This window comes from Pagrus pagrus, assembly GCF_965226575.1.
Source record: "Pagrus pagrus genome assembly, chromosome: 10".
Classification (NCBI taxonomy): domain Eukaryota; kingdom Metazoa; phylum Chordata; class Actinopteri; order Spariformes; family Sparidae; genus Pagrus; species Pagrus pagrus.
This window is the reverse complement of record NC_140194.1, coordinates 30,729,735-30,754,866: the sequence shown is the minus strand read 5'-3', so window position 1 is coordinate 30,754,866 and position 25,132 is coordinate 30,729,735. Positions and strand designations below refer to the sequence as shown.

The following is a 25,132-nucleotide window of genomic DNA, read 5'->3' as shown; positions in this document are numbered from 1 at the left end:
TAAGGTTCCTCCATTCAGGGTCTTTTGCTCCATTCACACCTGGTCCAACCCCTGAAGCTCTCCGTCTTGTTGAGTTTCTTGTCACCATAGTTTAGTTTGTGTTTTGTTGCTGTCGTGTCTTTTCTGTAGATTAGTGAATAAATGTTTGACTATAAAGTCATTGTTTGTGGTTAATGTACATTTTACAGTTTGGTCACTGAACACATTCTGATTTTGCAAACACCTTACTGAAATCACAACTAATTCTTTCCCCTATATTAATGTGTGTTAATAGGCCTATTCTTGTCTGCACAACCAGAGTGGTTTGTTATTATTATTGAGCAGACGGGGAGGAATAATTAGCGTGTTGCTAAATAACTTTTATTAGGAGCATTACTAATCATTTGGAGCTATAATTGTAATCTTACAGTGTGGACAGGGCCAAAGAGTCATTCGGTCAATCATGTCACTCTGAATGCAAAGCTGACCTGTTTGAGAGGTCTTTTTGACAACTTGACTTGAACCAAGACAATGTAATGTGTCATCAACATGTCATAGCAGGCCTGTCAAACTTAAAGAAGCTATGTAGCTTCAACATGTTAGCTCTATTGATTGTTGTGTTGTTTTAGCGTTAACAACAAAACAACATTAAAGTGTCATGTGTGGCACGTTTTGCCTCTGGTGTCATGAGACCATCATGATCGTTTTATAAATCATTTTCTTGACCTCATCTACAGTAGTCCTGTTTGGACGTGTCATTAAACTGTCAGTACGTGTTATTAGACTGTCAGAAGGTCCTGTAAGGTGTCATGACTAATGTTCTTCACCTAAACTGCTACGACTTGGACACACGTCATTAAGATGTCAAATTATATGTAAACCGGCCCGTCTGAGGCACGTAGACACGGTCAAGACGAGCAACAGGCAACAGGAGATTGGACTAACATTGCCTTGTCTGAAGAATCTCAATTGTTTAGTCTGGTGTACTGGTGTGGGAGAGATTTTCTTGGTACCCCTTAGCACTAGTTGAGCATGGTTTAAACACCAGAGCCCGCTCGAGTATTGTTGCTGATCATGTCCATTCCTTTATGACCACAGCGGTATACCCGTCTTCTAATGGCTACTTCCAGTAGGATTATGCGTCATGTCACATGACAGTGAGTTCACTGTGCTCAAACGGCCTCCACAGTCACCAGATTTCAATCCAACAGAGCACTTTTGACATGTGGTGCAACAAGAGATTAGCATTATGGATGTGCAGTCGACAAATCTGCAGCAACTTGTCTGACATATCATGTCAATATGGAGCTAAACCTCAGAGGAATGTTTCCAGAACCTCACTGAATCTATACCATGAAGAATTACACGGGTTGTGAAGGCAAAAGGGGTCCAACCCTGTACCAGTAAGATGCAGGCCTATCTACTGTAATACAGAAGGAACAAGCTTCTAAATATCATGAACAGAATCTCTAAATCATAAACTTGACATTCATGATTGCAACATGTTTTTCCTTCCTGACAGTGATGTAGTGTTTGACTGAAAATGGCTCCATCATGTTAAATCACTCGTAATAAAACCAAGTACAAGTTTATCAAATAAAGTTCCATTTGTGATAATACTTTTCTCACATACATGAACTCATTTTAACATATGAATGTGTGAGTAGGTAACTGACTGTATAACGTAGCACAAACACACATCACACCAGATGCTCTTGTTTCAATCACAATTCCTTCAGCAATTTTAATGAAAATAAACTCTTTTTGTACAATACAAAACAAATAAATATCCATGTAGCCCACAGTTCTCAGACAGATCCCCGGCCCTGCAGAGCCTCATACTGCTGTTGGAATGTAGAGCAACACACAAGCATCTGATCAGGGCTTGTGTTGTGTTCAGCATAAGTGGGAACTGTGAGCTTGTCTGACCTGAGGTTAGGCCAGTCAGCCCTGAGAGGCTGAACTGGGGTTCCACCTGCTGATTTCTCCTTTTATCTTCTGGGATTCAAACTTCAAAGTTCCCACTCGTCTTTAACACCAACAGTATCACACCTGCACAGGCTGCAAGGTTTGTCTTTAAACAACCTATGATCCCCCTTTGGGGAAACTTCAACCCATTTAGACAACACAGAGGGGGTTCCACAAAGTCAAGCTGCTGCTATGGCCTGCTTATTCTGCACTGGGTTATAAAGTGAAGTTTGAACAAAGTGGTGAGGATTAAATAGCCATACTGACTGTCACTTTCAAAAACCAGAGCATCTCCCAAATAAATAAATAATAATAAAAAAGCAATAATATGACGTGGTTGGTTTAGAGTTATCTATGTATATATAGTTATATACCGGTACTATTTCTGATTGAAAAGGGTTACTGAACAGATTTCCTCTAAACTTGAATGGAGGATGGGTCTCGGCCCAGAGTAGGCACCATTAACTTTTGGTGCAGATCCAGATAAAGAGACGGTTTCAGGGACTTTTTCTTACTTTCTTCAGGGTTTTTAAAATGTACGTTAAGAAGTAAGTTAATAACACTGATGCCCTCACCACACACACTGATGTTCACCAAAAGTTAAAACGTGAAGTGTGACCGAACTGTTGGCGTGGAAATGAAAGATTATGCTATTATTATTATTATTATCATTATCATTATTATTATTATTATTATTATTAAACCTTAGAGGAATACATTGCAGGATTCGTCAGTCGCTGTTTATTAAAACACTATGAGAAGTTGGCACTGACTCCCCACCTCCTCAATGAGGAAAACAAGGAGACAGAACAGCAGTTGTCCAGCGAGCTACAAAATGAATGAAGAGAGTGAGGGGCGGAAGCACGAACAAAGCACTGAATCAGAAAATAAATGTTATTTTCTAACATTCTAAAGCCCAAAAACAATCCTGTGCTTCATTGCTAGATTTTGTGCGAATTCAGCCGAAGCGTACACTTCAACTGGTCAGTTGTGTGGCCACTGGTCGGCCCTGTGTCAACGTTCAGCCGGGCCACTACCAAGTCTAACCTGGAGCTGTCACACAGGACAGATGGATATCGGATGACGGATGTCATTAGCATCATCATGCAGAAACCTACATCACGTCACATGGGAAGAAGTTTTCAGAAGGGCTTGGGGAAATAACATTTTGTTGTAGTACAGAGGGACTTTAAGATTTTAATACATAAGGAAAACTACTGGGGAAGCTACAGAATGATATTACAACCTCAAACGCCCCATCTCACAACCTCACATTGTGAGGTTTTTAGACTTATTTATTCATTTCTCAGGGAATAATGCATTGTTCTGGAGTATTTAGGTGGCAGGTATCTATGTTAGTGTCAATAAAAAATGAATAATACATTTTATTTAGAGAACTTTGAAGAGCAAGTTAAAACAACAAAGAGGTGCGAGTTGGCTCCCTCTTGTTATTAATGTAACTGTTAATAAAATAGTGTCAATCATATCCTGGTGTGTGCTGGAATTTTTGGTCTTCTGTGATTGGGCCTGTGCTGGCTGCACCCAGAGGAGAAGCGCTGCTTTGATCAGGGCATCTTCCGTTTTTTGGATAACAGGTTTTATTTGATATTGGATTAGGCTTGATTGAATTAAGAGACTGTCGGGCCTCAGCAAATACATTTTTTGTCAATCAGTTGATTAATTGACTAATTTCATTAGTTACTACTGTAATTCTAATAATTGTTTTGCTAATTTATCAAGAGAAATTGCTACACACTTTTACTGGCTCCACCTCTTCAGATGTAAGAAGTTAAAGAAGTGAAATTGGACTATTTTGTGACATTTTACTAAACAATTCGGGGTTATAATCCAGAAAATAATCATCAGGTTTAAATCTTTATCATAATCTTCAGTTAAAGCTCAAGTGAATTTACAACTTGTCTGATACATATTCAAAGTTCACCCCCCATGTGCAGAATCTGCTGGCTCTACTACCCTCTAGTGGAAACATCACGGCAGAAACAAGACTCAAGCCTTTGTGAAACCCCCTAAATCAGACCATTAGTAAAACAGACAGGTTATGTTTGACATATTTCATATACAAACTCTGATAAATATTATGTATGGGGAGAACAACCAACAGTTTTTTCTTTACATTCATTGCACACAAGCCGTATTTTCAATTGCCAGAGAAAAATATGGCAAATGCAAAATCTTGTTGTTTTCTTCAGATTAAAGCTGTACAGTGCCTCGGCCTCTTTATTTACAAATGGTTCCATTAGAAAGGTGCTCAACCATCAGAGATGTGTGACCCTTCCACACAGACAGGGAACTGACGATTTAGGGAAGTGGACTATAAAAATGCTATGTTTTCTTTCAATAGTTAACATCTGCAATGCAAAGCAAAGATGTTAATTAGCAAAAGTATCATTTTACAAGCAAAAATATCATTTTTCCAAAAGTTTCATCTTGCATTTACATATTAAAGTGTAGCGTTTCAGTCATGTTCTTTAGTGTTTCTTTGTGTTTTAATGTGGTAGAAACAGGAGAATGTCCTGAACAAAATCATCAGGGCCACGCGAACACAAATACCCGCCTTTTCCCTCTGGCCACATGTGGCTTTTCTGAGGGAAAAGTCTGACAGACAGATCGCCATTTCCCCATCTGAATATAAAGACTGTCTCCTAAAGCGGGCCCAAAACGTCCACAACTGTACACTGAAGGTAGCTACAACATAAAGTGAAGTTTAACACATTTCACTAATGGTCAGTAAATCTGTCTGAAGCTAGAAGTAGCTCTGCTTCCTGTCTGCCTGTTAATAACAACAGTCAGTTTTTGGCCTGACCAGGACCCAGAATGAGCTGGTTCAGGTTGTCACTCCGGGACTCTGTCGTCACAAACTCAAATTAAATCTCATAAACTACAGTTATGCAAAATCATAACTGCAAAATGTCAAAATACACTGCTTTATCAAATGACTGAGTTATGTTTCTGTCCTAGAACATAGAAGAACAGAGTGCAGAGTCTGGTGTACAGACAGAACAGGTGACCTTCAGGCTCCTGCACGAGCTCGTTTCTACGGAGAGGACGAGCAGAGAGGTGCTACTGCTGATGGCCACACTATGTTGTAAGGGTTCAATGTAGATATGGTGTGTTCATTATGTTGCTGCTTATTAGCTGCGTGTGTCTCAGAGATGGAAGAGTACAAGAGAAGATTACTCATTACTCATGGCCTGCATTTCATCAAATAAGAATTATTTTTGGATCATTTACAGTCGTACTGGACTTGTTCTGTGCTAAATGTCAGAGTGGTTGATTCATTTTTCAAGAAGATAAACTTATTTAAATGCTGAGAGTAAAATGTTTTTGTACAGCTTCCATTTGTGTTGTATGCATGCTTAGCATATTGTCCTCATGTCCAGAACCCCGTCTCCTGTATGTCTTCATGAGTCCAGTTTTCCAGGATGGATGTTTGAGGAGTGTTCTTTTAAAACCGCATCTGAAAGAGAAGCGAGAGCACAAAACACTGCGTTAGTCACAACAGTACTGCATCTCTGATAATCCGGCCTGTCATTCATTGACAGAGAAACATTGACTGTCATGTTACTCTTAATGAAGGTGAGCCACTGAGGTGTCTGGTACACGAACCACCAGCGGTACTCGGGCTCCGCCTGGTGGTATGCAGGAGCCTCCCTGAAACTGTTCTCCTAACTGACCCAAAGACTGTAAACTGTCATTTACATTTTTTTTTTATTACAGATAAAAGTTCTATATACACATTACATAAAAAAATAGTTATAATCAATATTTAAAATTTGGAAATAAAATTAAAGTTGTTATACAAGAGGTGGCTCTTTCATTGTATTTGTTGGTATTTGCAGTTGGTGGTACTCGGGAAATGTGCGTTGGTATATAGTGGTACGCAGTCTGAAAAGTTTGGGATCCTCTGTATTCAGGTTTAGGATATATAACCTTAATATTTGCTGGAAGACACACCAGAAAATGGTGTGAGTGTGAGTGAGACGGTGTTGGAAGCTTAGTGACATCGTGGCAACCTGCAGGGCTAGTTGGTGAGCTATACAGGAAGATGCTAGCTCTAGCCACAACAGTAGCGTGTTTTCTGAACAGTTTTGATTTAAACGGGTTGAAATGTTAGCAAGTTAGCTTTTGAACAGTTCCTAATATGAGGACAGCTTCCTCCATTTTGGACTCTCTGGTTTTCTCAAAGGTCAGCACTTCAACTAAGTCGACAAGTGGTAAAAGACGAGAACAATGACCCCAACAAGACATTCTTAATGTGTATTTAATACGTTGCATTCTAACATGTTCTGATTTCAGCACAGACACAAACCTGATATCAAACTCTTCATCTCACTCTTAAGAGAGCGTATAAGCTGTGTTCCAAAAGCACTGTGCCTGGCGCTATGCTATTTATATTAGCAGCACCAAGGCAATGTTGCCATGTCTCAAATATGCTCTAGAAAATGTTTTACGATGTTTTATTACATTTGTGTTTTTCCAGCTTCTGACTGTTAGTAAAGACACCACTAGGGCTGTCCTGAATACCATTGTTGGGGCTTCGAAGCTTCAGTCAGATACCGTATACCCGCAAATACTGCCTTTATCTGTGCATGCTGAGCAGAACTGTTCCATTCCGAGGATGGTTTTCAACTTGCAGATACTAAATTCTATGACCTCTTTGCACCTGTATCACGTGCACGCACCGGGTTTTTAAGTGCACAGATTTTGAGACTAATTAAACGCCATCGAGGAGCTTGCTCTTAATCAGTCTTTTGCCTCTCTTTCAGTGGAGCCCACTAAATGTCTCCTTCCTCTTCATTTAAAACTGATCTGGACATCGATTACCACGGCAACGGGAGAAGCTTCAAAGCATCCAGGTCAGCCCAAAAAGATACTGTGAATTGTACCTCATATCACTGCTGGTGTCCTGCTGTCTCTTCAGAAGTCTCCTCCTCCATTCTCTCCTCGTCCTGCTCCATGTCCTCCTCCATCCTCTCCTCTCCTCCCGCTTCTTCCCTCTCCTCCTCCTCCTCTGATCTCCTGTCTCCCTCCCTGGGTGCTGGAGTGCAGCTCTGTCGCCCTCGTTGCCTCTGGCTGCGGCGGACCTTGCGGGTCAGACCTTTCCTCCTCTGCCCCAGAGAGGAGGTCTGAGTCGGGGTTGTGGCTGGACTGGGGGATGGGGATGAAGTGGGACATGAAGAGGATGGGGAGGATGGTTTGGACCTTGACAGAGGGCTCTGGGCTGGGGAGGGAGGAGCTGCTGTGGATGGAGGATGGCTGGCAGATGTCGATGTTATGGCTGCAGAGGACTGTGTGAGTGAGCCTGAGGAGGTGTAAGGTGTCTGGGATGGGTAATTGTCCTCATTGTCCTTCAGGTGTGGATGTGGAGCGTAGGTGGAGGATGCACAGACTGTGGATGAATCGGGAGCTGTAGAGCAGCCAGCTGCTTCACTGTCTGCAGGACCTCTGGGAGGAGAGTCTAGGAAAAACAGGAGAGAAAGCTGAGCACACAGTGTACAGTCTGACCGTGAAAAAAATAATGAAGTTAATATTTTGTAGAGCCTTGATGGGATAATAAGAATGTTGCTTCTACGGGTCCTCCTACCAGGGCCACTACTCGTCTGGGACTCATCGGTCATTGGTGGTTCTGCCTCCTCTTGGATCGTTGGTACTGATGCTAGTAGACCTGACACACACACACACACACACACACACACACAGACACAGACACAGACACAGACACACACACACACACACACACACACACACAGAGACACGCGCGCGCGCACACACACACACACACACACACAAACACAACCACTGTGACATAATTCTCAGAGAACCTAAGGTGATGTCATCATATGTTCAGATTTAATAGCTTAAAACAAGACAATGTTTGGATTTAAAACTTTAAATATGACTCCATTGTTGCCTGTTCATTTTATGTCAATCACCTTAGCTCACAGCTCGAGTAAGAATACCTCACACAGTGTTTGCCTGACAAAGTGAATAGTGAACCATTGTGGTTTATCAATGTGAATGTTCATATCACAGTATTAGGAGTGGACAGACATGTTCAGGGATGGATGACGACAGCATGTCCTGCTCATCAATAAAATTGCCCAATGGTACTGATGGAAGGTAGAAAACAATCAACGAGATTTTGACTGGAGCCGTCAGGGCGATGACATGGTATTCAGATGAGGAACGGTTGCACATAGGCAGTAATTGGATACATTTCTATTGGTTGGAAATCAGAGAGCCTGTCCCATCTCCTCGGCCAGATGCCCGAGCATTATGGGACAAAGGCTGATTGGTGGAGGGTGCAGCTGAAGTAGTTGAGGGGTTTTCTGATCATAACCTGGTTTCAGTGAGGGCTAGCATCTTAATAAGTGACAAACAAATACATAACAAATACAGGTATTAAACCACTTTACTGACAGCGGACTGACGTTACACAGACCGACTGAGAAGGGTGTACAAGTGAGTGAGGGTGCCAGTGAGTCTGTAGGTTGTTTGGTATATATTCATTTAATTTTTATAATTAAGTATGCTTATAATCAAAAGTACATGGAAATGTAACGTTCTACCATATGTGTCTTATATGAGCACCCATAAAGTAGCTGCGCATTGGAAGGACGACGGCGAAGGTTTGCATAGCAAGATATGACCACAGTAGCAAGAGTAACAGACAGGCAGCATGGCTGGCTGCTCCTGTGGAGGCTGTTCTCATCTGTTGATGAGCTACACGGGTGTGTCTTTCTATTGGTCGAACTGCTCATCGAGGTGAAGGTGTTCTGTTCACTGTGCCCCTGAAAACAGCGGTAGTTATACTGATGACGCTAACAGAAATTGTAAGCAGTGATGTTCACTGCAGTATATAGTGAAACCGGTATACATTCTGTAGTATATACTGTGTTGTCCTTGATAGAGACACCATGTGCTAATGTTAGTCAGGTACAAGTCAGCCTTGTTAGTTGACTTACTGAGTCCTCTGTAATGGGAGAGTTGCTGGTAAACTTGTTTCATTCTCTCAATGTTGAGCCTGCTGCCCTCTGCGTGGTTGATCATAGGTTTGGGGTAATCCACTCCCACCACACAATTGGCTGCCTTCTGGACCGACTCTGGGGCGTTCCATGGCTCATAGATGTACCGGTTCGGGTAGTCCTTCAAGATGGGGATGTACCGCCTGCAAGGAATTTCAACAGAAAAGTTCAAACCATTTGAACTTCAATCGTATTTGCTGCTGACATTTACAAGCATGACCAGTCACACAGAGGAGACTTCCCTGAGCTCAGACAGATTTCATATGGGAAGTAGGAGATAGTGTAGGAGTATAAAGTCTACCTGATGTAGTCCCCTGAGGGGTCTGTTCTTCTTCCAAAGCCAACAGGACAGTAGCAGTGGAAGAACTGCTGGAAAAAGGCACTGCAGGACAGCCACATCCAGCTGCCAGCATTCACACTCCAATCTGCATCCAGCAGCAGCTCCTCAAACACCTGCGGGAACAAAACACACACAAAATGCGACATGATGTATACTGTCCATTGCTTCTACAGTGAACTTGGCACAAGAGGTAATCGATGCTGCCACTAGACAGTGTACAAACAAACTAGGTTTATATGTTCTCCACCCGTGAGACACCAGGCTTAGAGTTCTAAATGAAAAACTCTTGTGTCCTACCCTCATGCCGCTCTCCCAGCTGATCCACAGGTCTCCCCTGGTGAGGAAACAGGCCACAGCATGTCGGGCCAGGTGGTGGATCCAGCCCTCTTGTCTCAGCTGCGTCATGATGGCGTCAATCCAGGGAAAACCAGTCCGACCCTCAGCCCACTTGGCCAGTGCCTCCGGGTTCTGGTCCCATGGGATCTGGAGACATGTGACACGTACGACACAGGACAGAGATAGTGACTATATGCTCTTCTTCACTCGACAGGAGACCAATCCTTTATCTCTACTTAAGTAACTTTAACTCGGTTTATGTTGCTCTTGAAACAACAATCACTGGTTACATACATTACTGGACGACCAGCTCTACCTCGTGAGCCACAGCCGCCCAGTTGCTAGTGTCATATCTACAGGCCAGAGTGCTGCCAACTTTCTGACCTAAAATAAAGGTTGTTCACAAGTTTCCTCCCCATTATGTGTGTAGCTTTTCTTTTAAACCGAGTGGTGCAGAGACCCACCTGGACACAGATTGGGTTTCCCTCCATGCGATCAAAGTTTGGGTTGTTGGTGGCAGCTGTGTAGAAGAACTCCCTCCATAACAACTGGCCGAACAGGGACAGAGGAGGACTGCAACGCTTACGGAGCTGACAGAATGGAGAGAAGGTCAGTGGAGGGGTGAGGGAAGATGAGTGCTATTAAAAAGATGCGATTCAATATTTGATGGTCAATGGGAGTGACGAATTATCATAAGTGTCAGAGCAAACAGACATCAGTGTGTGTTTGTGTAGCCTAAACTGAAATCTGAGGTTGAGTGGCAGACCACAGTACCTTCATGTAGAGCTCTCTGAGGTTGTAGTACAAAACCCTACAGGACAGACAGCCGAAACGCAGGTAGGGACTGAGGCCAGTGGGACTGGCATACAGAGAGCACGTGTTGACCCGGGGGTGCTCCAAGTTGGCCACCCACACCTACACAGATGGACACAGTGAGAGCATTCAAGTGATCATCTAAGGTATGGTCATGTAAAACAAACAGGTTTTGAGGAGTACTCCTGTGCATGTGGAAAATGGAAGAAGCTGCTTGTAATAAGATAAACTGCCTCCCATGATGTCACTCAGGGTTAGGGTTAGCAGGTAAGTTGCTTTGAGGGTCATGTAGGCACCAGGACAAGCGGTGAACTGGTCCAGTATCACAGTCCTGTAACACTGCTGGACTCATTATGGACAGCTTTAAAACAGATGATCAAAATTGATAAAGCAGAACCAGAGACATCACCTTCTCTATTCCACGCGTTCTTCTTCCTTTTCAAAACCTGGCACCTACATTACCCACAATGCAACTTAGACACTTTTTATTCACATATGCAGTTGTACTCCCCTAAAACCTGTAAACACATGTTAAGTGAAAGAGAGTGGAATTAACAGTGAATAAAAGCAGCATGTTCTGAGGAGAAGCTCACAGCAGCAGAGTAAGTATGATACTGCTGTTGTACAAGGATCACAGCCACAGTGTTGGACGGACAAGTGATAGGTTGTCACTACAACTTGGAGTTAATCAAAAATAACAAGCTTAAAATGCTGTGGATCGGACAGTAATGTGGGCTTAACGTCAGCTTCTGGTTTACCTTTTTGTCCAGATGTTTGTTGAGTCTGTCCAAGGCCTCTGACTCTCCTCCCCGCCATATAGCTGGAGGTAAGCCTTCTGTCCTGAAACCTGGACACATTCAGATCAGGACATGGGTCAAATACAAAGCAGCTACTGTCAAATGACAATGACCTAACAGTGATTAATAGACTTTGTGACATCCACTCTCTTTGCTGTCCCTAAATATGCAGTGCTCATCAGCATCATCCAGCAGCTTGCATATTCAATCTGAATTCTGAAAATGTCTTATAAATAATCATATGTACCTAGTTCTTCCAGTGAGGGTATACTGTATAGCTGGTCGTGGTTGTCAGCTATTTTAGTGCGACATTTGTCCATCTGTTGCTGGGTGATGGGAGGCAGAGGTCTCCTGGGCAACTCCAGTCTGCTCACAATGGTCTGAAAACGCTTAAAGGTCAGAGGAGGACTGTTGTTGTTCATCTCTATTACCCTGTGACAGACAGAACAAACACAACGGTGAATTCATAGAACCGGTTTGATTGGTGGCAACTTTCAGCTGAAATTTCCAAATATAAACATACATGCATAAATCCAAACATACACGAATAAAAAGTAATACATTTTATTACATAAAGGTAAAAGTTAGACTAAACCTTTGACCTGATGTTTGTGGTGCAAATGTATTCAACGCTGTATATATACACACAATATACAATTGTTAATATACGACTCAACCAATTATCAGCAGCTTTAAAACAGGAACTTTTGATTTTCAACCAGCTTTGTATGACTACAATGTTGGTAGTATATACGAATGAACAATGGTAAAATTCTCTCCCTTTTGCCTGCACCCAGAGCTCCCCACTCGTTTGCCTGCAACAATCTTAGGGCTGTTGTATTGTTGACAGATGCTACTTCCCCATTTCTGTATGGCTGCATCCATGGACACAAAGGGCTCCATCTTAGGCCTGGTGCAAAGGGCAGCGCAAGTGTCATTTCTAGTTTCAGATCGATGCAAATGTCATTTTCCCGCCCAGTGCCCCATTATATTAATGGCAAATGTACATGCTGCTATGAGGGTGTTGGTCTTATAAGTGTTCTGGCGCATTGACTGCTCTTTAAGCAACAGAAAGTGACCAAAGAAAATCTGGTCTAAAGTCAATGGCGCTGAATTTTTCCTGCTATTAAAGAGCGCATTATTCAATACAGTAAGATGCACCGACACATATCATGGCACATTTAATCAGCAGGGGAATCTCACTGTACGAATCTGAACTGTTTGTGTGAGCTATTGATGTTAAAGGGAATGGGAGATAGACAACCCAGTTTTGCACAAGGGCCATCATTCCAGCAGTGAAATACTTTAAGCCAACAAGACAAGTCAAAATTGCAGCGTTAATCGACCTTAAATGATAATGAGCCTGCACAATAATGAAGCAATAGATGGATAGATCAATATGGGGGAAAGGGCTTCTTGTGAAAGTGCTCAGTGGTTTAAATGATATTGTGCCTAAAGGATGTTTAAGTGATCAAATGTTTCCATCTAGACGGAGGGTAATGTCCGTTGATCAATGCCGTTCCACCTCTTTGCTCCAGACTTCAAAAGCTCAACATCTATTTGTAGAATTGCCATGAAATGTTGTACAGACTTTGATGCTCCTCAGAGAATGAGCCCTGATGACTTCAGTGATCTCCCCACTTTTCTTCTCGTGCCACATCATGTTGTGCTTTGAGTAAAATGTCTTAACTATTGCATAGTTTGTCATGACATTTGGTTCAGCATGGCTACACAGCCAAGTCTTGACCTTTTTCCTTCTTTAAAGAAAACTGATCTTCTACTAACAATATTGTCAATACATAATGAAACAAAGATGAGAAAAAAACCCTTTAAAAAAATGCTGCCCATTCAATCTTCTAAAATGCATCCAAGAGTAACGGGGAACCATTTTTTCAGAAAATCTACACTGACCTATACCGTCATGAATAATTTGATTTTGTTTAATGGCTCCTCTTTAGCTTGTTTTGCCAGAGCAACTGACAGTGGAGCTCTGTATTTATAGTTTCTGTCTTATACAACTTGTCTATACCAGTGAGGCTGTTCTGGCTCCGCGGCTGCTGGATTTGCTGCAGGGACAGCCACCTATTGGTTGACTCACTGTGACTACTGAATGAGCAGAGTAAGCTGGCCACATGTCTACAACTACCAATATAAACCCTGCAGATGAGCGCACACAAAGCTTTGCTCCCTCCTGCCTCACACACACGCCAGTAATATTCCAATTCATTATGTAATACAGTGCTGTAATACTGTGTTTGCATTGATGTTCTCCATGTAGAAGGCAAGACACACAAGGCTTGTTTATACAGGGAAAGTCCTTTGGTACGCCCTCTGATACATTTTTGTTTTGGAAAGGCTGAATGCAGCAAAACAAAAGTCTGCTGAAAACAACAGGAGAGTCTGAGAAATGCTACATCAGAGCACAGACGAGGGGAGACTTGCTTGGAATCTCAACTAAGGCGATACCAGGAATAGTACCAGGTACCATGTGCTATCCACAAACACGGAAAAGCAAAAAAAAAACGAGTGGAGTAAAGCTGAGCTGTGGAAACACTGTACACTCATCCAGCCACCTGGTCCCATCACATGGACAGGGGTGTGACCTGCAGTAACACGAGATGACCACTGGAGGGCTCTGTTGCGTGTCATAATGTGAGAGGGATTTTAGACGTTCAGATTATGTTTAGCATCTTCTTGGACAGTATGGATTATTGGTGATTTTCTGAAATTACCAAAAAGTCTCAAACTGACAGGGGACTTTTTTAAAGTGTACACTGAGTATTTCAACTGAATTTAAGTGCAGCACCACACCCTATCCTTCTTCTTATCAAGGGGATGTTATACAAGAGTATATGGCTGATGATGGGAGGTTTACTGTACAAACAAGTGCAACTGAAATAAATGGAATCTTTCTCCACCCTTTGTGTCATGATAAACAGTATTCTAAATTCCATACAAATCCTAACCTCAATCTGAAGGGCTATTGCCATTGTTTTTTCTATGTTTTAGCACATTCAGCTCATGTCACACAACATTTACACTTCCTACCAGGGGTACTTGTACCCCAAAGGGGTACTTTGGCAGCTGCCAGGGAGGTACATGGAATTGTATACGATGTACTTGTTAAAACATATCGATAAACTGTTTAAAAATGCTGTCTGATTTACATCACAGCCATGTGACGTGGTTGTGGTTATAATTGTGGTCCTATTTATTAAATTCTGTATCTGGAAATTACATTACTCAAGAAATATAACCCAAAATCTGAAGACAAAACATGTCACATCTAGATTCTTCAAGTAGAGCAGTCTTCTTTTCCGTCATCATCTACATGAGTGACTACAGCACTGATCACAGTTGATGGCCACATAAGTTTTTTTACATTTAAGTTTGCATGTCATGATGACTGTCACTGTGAACAAAGTGTGCAGATGGTAGGATATGGTGACCAGCGGATTTTTCTTTCAGTGAGGTTCTTTTTTATTAGGATTTAGTTTTATTATATATTTTAAAATGCTGCCTCCCCTGGGCGTGTCGACAGGGAGTGAACTGCATCCTATCAACCAACATCAATATACATTTTCCTGTGTGTGTGTGTGTGTGTGTGTGTGTGTGTGTGTGTGTGTGTGTGTGTGTTACAAACCTATCCAGGTTGTAGAGGGTGTGTGAGTTTCTGACAATGGTCTCCACTCCAAACTCTTGGGCCATCTTGATGATAGCACCATCCCTCTCCTTCCCATAAGGCTCTGGGTCATATTCAAACGTCAACCTGGTCACTTTCCACTCCTGCAGCGAGAACACAATAGCCGAGAAAGAGACAGAGAGAGAGAGAGAGCAAACAGAAAGAATGGCGGAGAGAAAGAAATCATTTGTAAAGAAGGCAGTGAGACAACAGCAGACTGTGCAGCAGGGCTCAGTTTTACAACTTTTTTAAAACCAAACAGCAAAGCACATTGATCATGGCACCATTCAAGTGCTTGGATTCCACGTGGTTCTCAGGATATATGCTTTCTGTAAGGTGAATTTTAGAAATAAAGGCTTGTAACAAGTGTTGTCATTCATGTTTTTATTCTAATGGAACTCTACAGTAGCACATGACACTCTCTGATGTGACATTAATCGGCAGAGCTCCTGCAGTTGACCCGGTGATAGGCTGGAAAAAACCCCTCCATACTATTGGGTGTCCAGGTATATAATGAAAAACCAGCAGTGTTATGTAAGGGCTGCTGTATAGAGATGGCTGCCTGGAACTAATCCCCACAGGGACTCTCCTCGTAAATGTTAATACTGTCTGCAACGGTTTGTTGTATCAGCAGTATAGTCCAAACTATGTGCTCAGTCACAAAAACCATAATAACCATGTTTCTGACTCCATGTCAGCTGCTGTGATGGTCTAAATAGCACTACAACAATAAAACACAACAGGGTGTGTTAGCTATGGTTTGGTTACAGGTGCAACAGTCCAGCCTTATCTGCCTAACAGTGTTATACAATGTATAAAAAAAAACAAATGGGATGTAACATCCCATGTTTGCATGCAAACATGGGATGTTACAGAAAAAGTCCCAGCTAGATTTTAAAAAGTAATAAGGCTCGTCTTACCTACTCCATCCAATCCTTTGGAGTGGCTTTATTTCATTTAAGTTCTGTCCCAGCTACTGTAGCCAGCAGTAACAACAGTGATATCTACAGGTCTGATAGTCTGACTGAAACTAATGCAGTAAAATCTGCTGTCAGATAATCGCTCTGTAAATTAAATCATTTTTAGTGTGTAAGGGGGCTTTTGAAAAGAGAGGGTAAGAGTGTCTTGGAACCGTTGGATTCTGAATGTAGTTTATGCTGTTCAATGCAGCCAGGACTGCACAGATTGTACATTGGGGAGACAAAACAACCTCTCAAATGGCACAACACAGGAGGGCCAACTCCTTAGGTCAAGACTCTGCTGTCACACACAGAGTTTAAAAGCCTGCAACTCCCCTCCAGTTAGTCAGAACTGGAGAAGCCTCTTGGATGAGAGGTGAAACATCTTCAAGAAACTGAAACACGTCCAGTTACCTACGATACAGCACTTACAATTACCATGACCTGGATGACTGAGAACCTTCATCAACATCCATAATAAAAGTAGGTTAACATTCCTTAAACCACTCCAACAGTGGATGCTGATGTCAGCAAAGAGTTTATTTCACACAGAGTTGTAGTGAGAGAAGAGTCAGCAGAATTGTTTGACAAAAGATCAAGATTTTAGGCTTTGTTTCACAAGTTATCAGCCTGTGTTTTGTATGGCTTTGTCTAGAACCTTTGGTGTTTGCATGATGTGAGTGTTGGTCCCTGACAGACAAAGAGAGGACAGGTAGTGGGCAGAATACAGACCTTTAAAAGCCTTGGAAAAACATCAGTGGGCTGCCCTCTGACTACAAACAATCTGGAGTTGAGCTTCTTCAAACTGCTGTCCAGGTCCTCCAGAGCCTCCAGCAGAAACCTGCACACAGACAAACACAAGGGAATGTAATGAGTGAGAAATATTACCCACCTACTGGACAGCAGTTTGTACAGTACAGCTGTGATGGTGATAGTTGTTTCTCAGCACACTGATGGGACAGCACACCAATTCGGTCATGGAAAATTCTTTTTAAAAGACTCACACACATTGGACGATTATTAATTGCAAGTGAGTGACAGCGCCAGGAATACAGCTGCTAAAACTTGTGAGAAATTAAATAGTTATCCATTCAGTAAGCAATGTACTGTAAAGACCATATCAGGATGTGAGAGCAAAAGGGGAGAATCCCCTTTTGGTGTGAGGGTCATAAAGTCAAATGAGAGGCAATTGTCTCTGCTTGAGGTGTTACAGGAAGACAGATGGTAGATGACATTTACATTCTAATAAAGCATCAACGGGTCACTGTCCTGGGAAAGATACAATCAACCAAATATCAACGGGTCATTGTTTTGGGAAGAAATGTTGTAACCCCCTCTCAGTCAGAAACATTTGGAAGACTGGAGAGAACACTTCGGGTCTTCTCTCCATGCTGCATGTATTAAAGAGATCTGATTCATCACGCTGAGTCTAAAATTCTTCTGAGTTTAAGCAACTCTCAACCTCACAAAGGAGAATTTCCACTACAAACTCCAGCTCATTCGCTGACTACCAGCAGTCGCTTCTACACAGAGATCCTTCAATACTGCTGCAACTAAGACTCTTCATTATGCCGGCTTGGTGTACACCACAACATAGTATAACAGCATGTGTCTCGTCCTGCCAAACCCTTCCTACCCAAACCTGTTGCACTTGTGTGCAGCTTCTTGAAACCCTTTGTTAATCAAGTCTCTTTATAGGCTAACATTAACAACCCGTTAACTACCCTGCCTTTCTGCACTGATAACAGAGGAGCAGTACCAACTGCAGCAACTCCACAGTTGGACTTTAGGTACATTTTGGCTATCATACGCCATGAAAGGGGGGTAATGCAACATTGAAACATGTCAAAATGCGGGCCTGTCATGCAAATATCAGCAATAACCATGTAACATTAGCTCGTTACCTGCCAAGACATGAGCAAATTCATAGCAATTGAAGGATGGTAAACTTTTAGTTTACCATCCTTCTTAAGTGATCCGATCACAAGTGGACAGTTTCAAGCCCGTCAATTCACACCTATAATTCACACCATATTTGACACGACATGCATCTTGAGTGACCTCTTGTGATCAGATCGCACTTCCCCGTTCTATATGCAAATATACACCAATACCACTGGAACAAAGATAAGTTTTTTTACACAAATAAAGAAATATCGTCATGTATAATGTTTGCTGAAGTGACAAGTAGGCCAAAATAGTTAAGAATGTGTGGTAGACATGGTTTCACAAAGTTTATACAGTGTCGCCTAACACAACAAGTCTCAAAATTGACCTTTTTTTTCAAGGGAGTCAGGTGATTTTCTCCATGGACGACAAATAAGCCAATATTGGCTTACAATAAATATGTCAGATTCTTTAATACATTTGGTGTAAATGGTGAAACCAGTTAAAACAGTGTTGTCAAACAGCTGCTGAGAGGCGCACTTCAGACACGGAAGCAGACACGATGCACTTTAAATGCGATAAACAGCTTTTACAGCGATGCCGGGACATGTAACTCGAACCCTGCCAACGAGAATCAGGACACCCTAACCCTCAGCCTGAACATGCTAAATGTCTAAAGTGACATTTAAGTTACAGACTAACATTTAATGGATTATTTGTTGAGAGCTGAATCAATTATGAAACCAATTGTTGCTTGTGGCCCTAAAAGGCACTGCCACTTCACATGGGAAACTTTACACTGGTTGGCCAGTGGAATGTTGCATAGTGAAGCAGCATGAAGAAGGCTTTGTCTGCATTACTGAATTACTGCTACAACAACTGCATGGAGATGGTAAGTGTGTGGCTTTGACCACCCAGCTTTAAACAGCATTAGTATCAGCCTCAAGAATCCAGTATTGGTCAGGCTACACCCAAAATGCACCTGCAAGTAAAACGATACTTGACATAACACCTTGAAGCTTTGGAGGACGGCAGCTGGGGGCAGAAGAGAGAGATCTAATACACAAAATGATATCATGTTGATCATGTGGACCCAATTTGTTTTCAGTCAACATGATACAGAACAAAACAAAGTGAAATGTAAATACCGTCAGAAAAATAGCACAGCCTAATTGAAAGTGTTCACCATGGTGTGTGTGGCCAATGAGCAGACGAGAGGTACTGTGTGTGAGAGTGTGTGTGTGTGTGTGTGCCCTCAGGGAGTCAGGGATGTTGGAACACAACAGGTTAGCAGCAAACTGTGACTGTTATCAGTTGATATTGATCCTGAGCGTGTCAGAAAATAAATGCTACAGCACCTCAACAGCCTGGCAGAGTTGCCGAGTTTGGTTTACAAGCAGAACAGTACAGACATGCAGCAGTTAGCCACACAGTTAGCTACAACTTCAGTTCTGGAGCTATGAAGAGTCTCCACTTTGTTTATTGACCACAGACTGGAGGCCGAAGCAACAGCACATCGCACAAGTGTTTGTTAAACTAATGTCACTCCATACCCTAATAATATACCAATGATGGAATGGAATAACAGAAACTATTAAAGTGTTATTCAGATTCATTGATGGTGGCAACAACGAATGTTAAATACTGTTTATTTTAGTTTGATTTCCCTACTTCAGCAAATAAATGCATGGGTGTTCTTGAATACTGAATATGTGAAATACATATTAATTTAATAATCCCTGATTTTCTTTCATGGGAGCTGTGGTGTTTAATAACATGTTGTTTTATGAATTGTTCATTAACCATTTATTTTCTGCTATTTTACAATATAAGTTGTATAAGATCTGATGAAATACATGAGCAGATGCAACTCTTCTTTCTATGCTGGAACTGAAATAGTGATTGTTATTGTAATAATTGTTGTTATATCTTTCTGGCAATCTGACTGAATATTTTGGTCAAGAAAGGACCAAATAAATACAAAAGCACAAACAACTGAAATGGCACTCAGTAGAACGCATATCAGAGATAGCCCTGTATCACTCTAACCTTTAAACCACCCATAACTGCTTAACCAATATAAGCTCACAAGGTCTACAAAAGCCAACCAGCAGGACAACAAAACAATGCAGATGATTTCATAATCTCCATTGTGTTGTGGAAGAATAATAGTTTTTTATTAGGATCTGCATCAAATTGTATTCAGTCAGAGACTCCAGCCACTTTAATAATGATTTTCTTTTCTTCAGGATCCATACGTTATTCCCTGAAAAATGAACAAAAATGTTGAAAAACACCCTATCTCACAATGTTAAAGAAAGTGAGAAAAAAAAATCCTGGACCTGTCCCTTTATCTGGATCCGCACCAAACGTTAATGGGGTCTATTCTGGACCGAGACTCATCCTCCATCCAAGTTTCGTGGAAATCCATTCAGTAGTTTCTGTGTAATCCTGCTGACATAGCAATCCATCAACCATCAAACACACAGGGCACGTAATTATCTGCTTAAATCGTTTTGTCTTAGTTCAAGACCACACAGTATGTTTGTTTTGGTATGAAAGCTGACTTCTGAGGTCCTCTAAACAAAACCATCTACTTAGTATGTGTCCAAAAAATTAACTAACTCTAACTGACATGTGGAGTATAAGTCCAGTAAGACAGAACATTTTTTATGTTGATGGGTAATGAGAAAAACCCTGAAACCAAAAAAATAAGTTCTGAATCTGAAAACATAAAATTTGCAACTGAAAAAAAATAAGATCTTATATACAAGTGAAAATTTAAAATAAATAATTTATTCAAAAGGGTTATCAGAATTAAATCAACATTGTATTTAAATTGAAAAGACTCTTCCTACTATTATCTTTATTTTGAAAATGTTTTTGATTTTTTATCATTCAAGATCAAAACTTGAACTTTTAGTTTCAAATTTTGTTTTTTCAATCAAAGTTTTAATTTTCAAATTAATAAATCGTTTGGCTTTGATCTGGCTATAATACAAGCAGACCCTAAAAAATAGCTCATTCAAATGTGTCAACTCATTTGTATTCACCTCATAAAAGTTTGTCTACTTGATGTGGATATGTGATTATACTCAGTACGTAGAGTAACATATGTAACATGTTTCCCATGACTTCTCTGGTTTCTCTTCGGGATGCAAAATATAGGTTTTTTGTTTTTTTTTGCCATTTTCCAACTCATCTCGGCTGATTACTGATACTAATATACACTCATATTTTTTCATGTAATTGCCCAGTACATCAACTATCTGTCCTATAGAATTATAGTCTGAAGAAGAAGAAGAATCTTTTATCACTAACTAACCCAATGTACAACATAGTGAAACTGGTTCTTCACATTTAACCCATCTTGGTCCTACCCCAGCTGGGTTTCAAAACAAGGATCTTTTTTGCCTTGAGGCTAGCCACTGTGCCACCTTGCATAGTGGATTTAACATATTGTTGATAAAATTGAAATTAAAATTGACATATTGTTAATGAACATGCAATTAAAATATTGTTATTATGCCTACTGTTAACATGACACAATACATACAATAGAATGTACACATTCAATGGGCAGAATAAGACAGATACCTAGCCACTGGTTTGCATTGTATGCGCATAATTAAAGCATCGTCTTACCCTGTTCATTTCATTTGATGTGCAGATATTGTGCATTCCTACTTTCCATAGGGACAATGTATTGAAAACATGGAAGTTGGAATAGTTATCATTTATCGAAACAAATACTTCACATGTCAATGCAGATTTGGAAACTGACTTAACCCTTCTCTCCTGCTGGCTGCTATTCTCATTTAAAAGATTTAACTAATGCAACACTTTCCCAAAAACAACCCAAAGTTGATATAAATGAAAATCCAGTGGTTAAAGCAACATTGTGTAGAGATTAGCATTTTGTGCAATTTGGCGTCCCCCACAGTTTCTGAGTGCAACACTACTGTGGTAAATACAAATCCCAGGTGTGTAACAGTTTATCGGACCTAATGTAGGTGCCAACTACAAACGAAACTCCTCACATCATAACAATGTTACGTGTTGAAAACTTGTATATTGTAGTAAACATGTTTGCATGTATGTAACACTATGATCCTACCCTCTCACTTAAGTTCCATAGAGCTGAAACAAGTGATAGAAACACCATTCACTCTGTTACAAGACACTGTACCATCAACATGATGCTGAAGCTGTTGGTTTAGGTCAGAAAGTTACATCATGTTCCTTTAAGTGTAACAAGTGCTCCTAAGGGGTCAGTTCAACCAAATCACACAAGACATTTGCAGTGTTTTAAGCCCATGTTTTGAAAGATCCATCTCTGAAAATTGTGCCATCAATACAAAACTGCATGTTCTACAAAGTACTTATCAAAGCTTTAAAAAATTACATTTGAAAAACATGCATAGAGCAAGTCATCCAGGGGCAGCTGGTCAATAGAGTGCAATAGGGCACCACCCTACTTGAGCCACAAAAAAAGAAAATAATACATTTATTGTTATTATCAGCTCCATCATCATTATAATTGTTATTCCTTATTTATTAAACTATACAAAGTTTCAAGACAGGGCGTCCCATTTTCTGAATACCTGAGTCAAATCAGTCGCAGCAGAAAGACATGCAAGTCTCTTTAGGGCGATTTAAATTTGGCCGAAAATCACCCAGACTGCTCTGGTCAAGTCTTTCTTTTCCTAAAAGCACTCACAGCAATGCAATCTCTATGGATTTGCACCAGTGTGTTTTCATCATACGTAACCTGGTGGTGCTCATTCAGGGTGTCATTTCCTGACCTGGAAAATCATTCTTCTGACTTCTTTGATTTCATCAGTTTTATTAGCTCTTATTGCGGAAACAACATGGATGCTACAAAGAAGATGTGTGTTGTATTGCTGAGATCGTTTCAATGTCACACTGATAGCTGTTTCCACTGAAATATATACCTTTACTGTCTGAAATTCTGACACCACAGTCAAGTCATCTTGGCTAACTTTATCACAACTCAGAGGAGCGAATCAATCATGTAGTCAAAAGAAATACTGTTTATTATTACTGATATTATATCTGTTATATCTGATGTTTGTGGATCACTATTCCTGCTGCATTAATGTGTATGTGTCATTTTAGTGTTGTAGATGTTTAAGGTTGAGCTCAACTTAACTACTGTACATACTGCTGACTGGTTTCATCTGCAGCAACGCGTCATATTCTATAAAATCATCATGTGTTTGTAGCTGCATCTGTAAAAACAGCCTGTTTCCAGCTTTGTGACGATGTGTTTTATTAAGCTTAAGAAGGAGGAGAATGTTCTCAACACAAAGAAACTTCATCCTTCAGTTTATGAGAAACGTTTGAAATCATCAAATCTGGAGATTCATGGTTTACACTGGACAGGACGGGGAGGAAAACTAATCTAATAAAGTAACCAGTAAGTAAAGCTGTCAGACAAATGTGCAGTAAACATGTGCCTCTGAGAAGTAGCTGAGTAGAAGCATGAAGTAGCATCAAATGGAAATCCTCAAGTAAAGAGGGTCAGTTTCATTAGTTACACTACCAACACTGCCTTCCTATCCCCACAACAGCTGAATTGTAAATAGTTACATTAATGACACGTTATCAGGCCCAGTGCCACTGCTCCAATAAGTCACTGTCTTTACATCCAGAGGTGTGTTGCTTGAGGGCGGCAGAGGTAGCTGGTTAAACCCGGCAGGACAGTCGACATACTGCTGCGCAATGCGGTGTGTACATAATTCATAAACACGGAATTGCTTTAAAAAAACGGTGGTTATTAGGCGGTGATTTGCGGGTTGTTATCATGACCTACTTTTTGTTCCGTCCACCAAACTTGAGTGGGAAGTTGGGCGAAAGATCGTGTATGTTTTTTTTTTCCTGTAACAATATGTAGCTAGACAATTTCTTTAAAAATTCAACAGTTACTTGGTTCACGTGTATGCCGAACAGACCAGTGGGCAGTGCTGACTTGTTAAAGGAAGTGGCCTTCGTCTAAGAGGGGGTACTTTGCCGAAATATAAGGACAACATTAAATTGTTCTTTTCCTCTACGGTACCTGGCATGTCAGTCTCTATTTTAAGCTAGCGTTAGCTAACTGACGTGGAGTGGAGGCCCAAGCCTCAACTCGAAGCGCAGACGTTTACAAGGCGATGAATCATATCAATGGCGACCTAATTTATTGTTTTCACATTATACACCATGTTCTAAGCGGAATTTAATCATGTCACAGATCAAGTTAAGTTACAAACCTCCATCGGTTGATTCCCACGTTAGCGGCGCCAGCAAACCACGGGTCCAGGATATAAACACAGCGCACTGTGTCCGCTCCATTCAGGGCCTCCTGCAACGTCGGATTATCGTGCAACCGCAGACCTTTGCGAAACCAGTGCACTGAATTCACCACCATGATTACTTTTTATTCCATCTTTAGAGAAAGATCCAGAGAAATCCGTCGAAATGAAGCCAGAAAATACACTGATTCAATAGTGAAACACGCAGTCGTGGAGACTCCCAAAACTTCACTTGCTGTCAAACGAAAACCAACACTGAGGGGGCGTGGACAGTGCGCTGTGTGACTGCTTACATGTTATTATCCCACTATCTGTTCACTGATTGGGCAGACGGTAAAGCGTCAGCATGAATTATAAAACTGAAGAACTTTGATTGGGTGACTGGTGAAAGGCAGAGGGCTGTGTGAGGAGCTGTGTCACGCTACAGACCAGGAGCCGTCCACATCTGATATAAGATGCAACCAGACAGACACGGTACATGTTTGTATAAAGGTGTTACATTCACATTAAAATGCTCTTACACCTTCTCATTCGTATTTCTTTTTGTCTCAATTCTTGCACCAGAAATCTTCAATTGTATTCATTACTTGACAAATCTTATAACTTGGATTAATTTAAGTTAAGTTACATAAGTTATAGGCAAGCACAAGTTAAATATGTCATAGAGATACTAAGTCAGTTTCCACCCACCTGATGTTAAAGGCATTTTCAATTCAAGATATCGCAATCTTTTTTTAGCTACACTTTATCCATAAAAGCAAAATGCGCCAAATAGGCCTACAGGGAAAACAGAATAAATAAATCATGCAAATAAATAATGGTGTACACGAAGCATGTGACCTAAATATAACCTCCAGTCCACTGTAGAGATGGAAAAATAGCATCAGATGAAAACATCAGATTCATGTGGAGCAATGAGGATATTCTAACATTCCATAAATGTATCCATGAAACAAACATGACTGCCATACTTTCATTTTGTTTTCCATTTTTAATTTAAACGACTACATT

The 25,132-nt window shown here is 41.0% G+C and overlaps 1 protein-coding gene across 1 annotated transcript; it reads right to left on the bottom strand.

Moving 5' to 3' along the window:
• Positions 1 to 1,692: 1,692 nt before the first annotated feature.
• Positions 1,693 to 24,376, bottom strand: cry2 (cryptochrome circadian regulator 2). The gene is made up of 13 exons (XM_084364817.1): positions 24,080 to 24,376; positions 16,653 to 16,761; positions 14,923 to 15,065; positions 11,527 to 11,711; positions 11,241 to 11,329; positions 10,444 to 10,584; positions 10,134 to 10,259; positions 9,631 to 9,816; positions 9,295 to 9,446; positions 8,934 to 9,136; positions 7,553 to 7,633; positions 6,855 to 7,426; positions 1,693 to 5,425 (listed from the first exon to the last, which is right to left on the bottom strand). The coding sequence occupies exons 1-12, from the start codon at positions 24,235 to 24,237 to the stop codon at positions 6,861 to 6,863; spliced, it is 2,139 nt and encodes a 712-aa protein (XP_084220943.1). The 5' UTR covers positions 24,238 to 24,376; the 3' UTR covers positions 1,693 to 5,425; positions 6,855 to 6,860.
• Between the last annotated feature and the right edge of the window lie 756 nt (positions 24,377 to 25,132).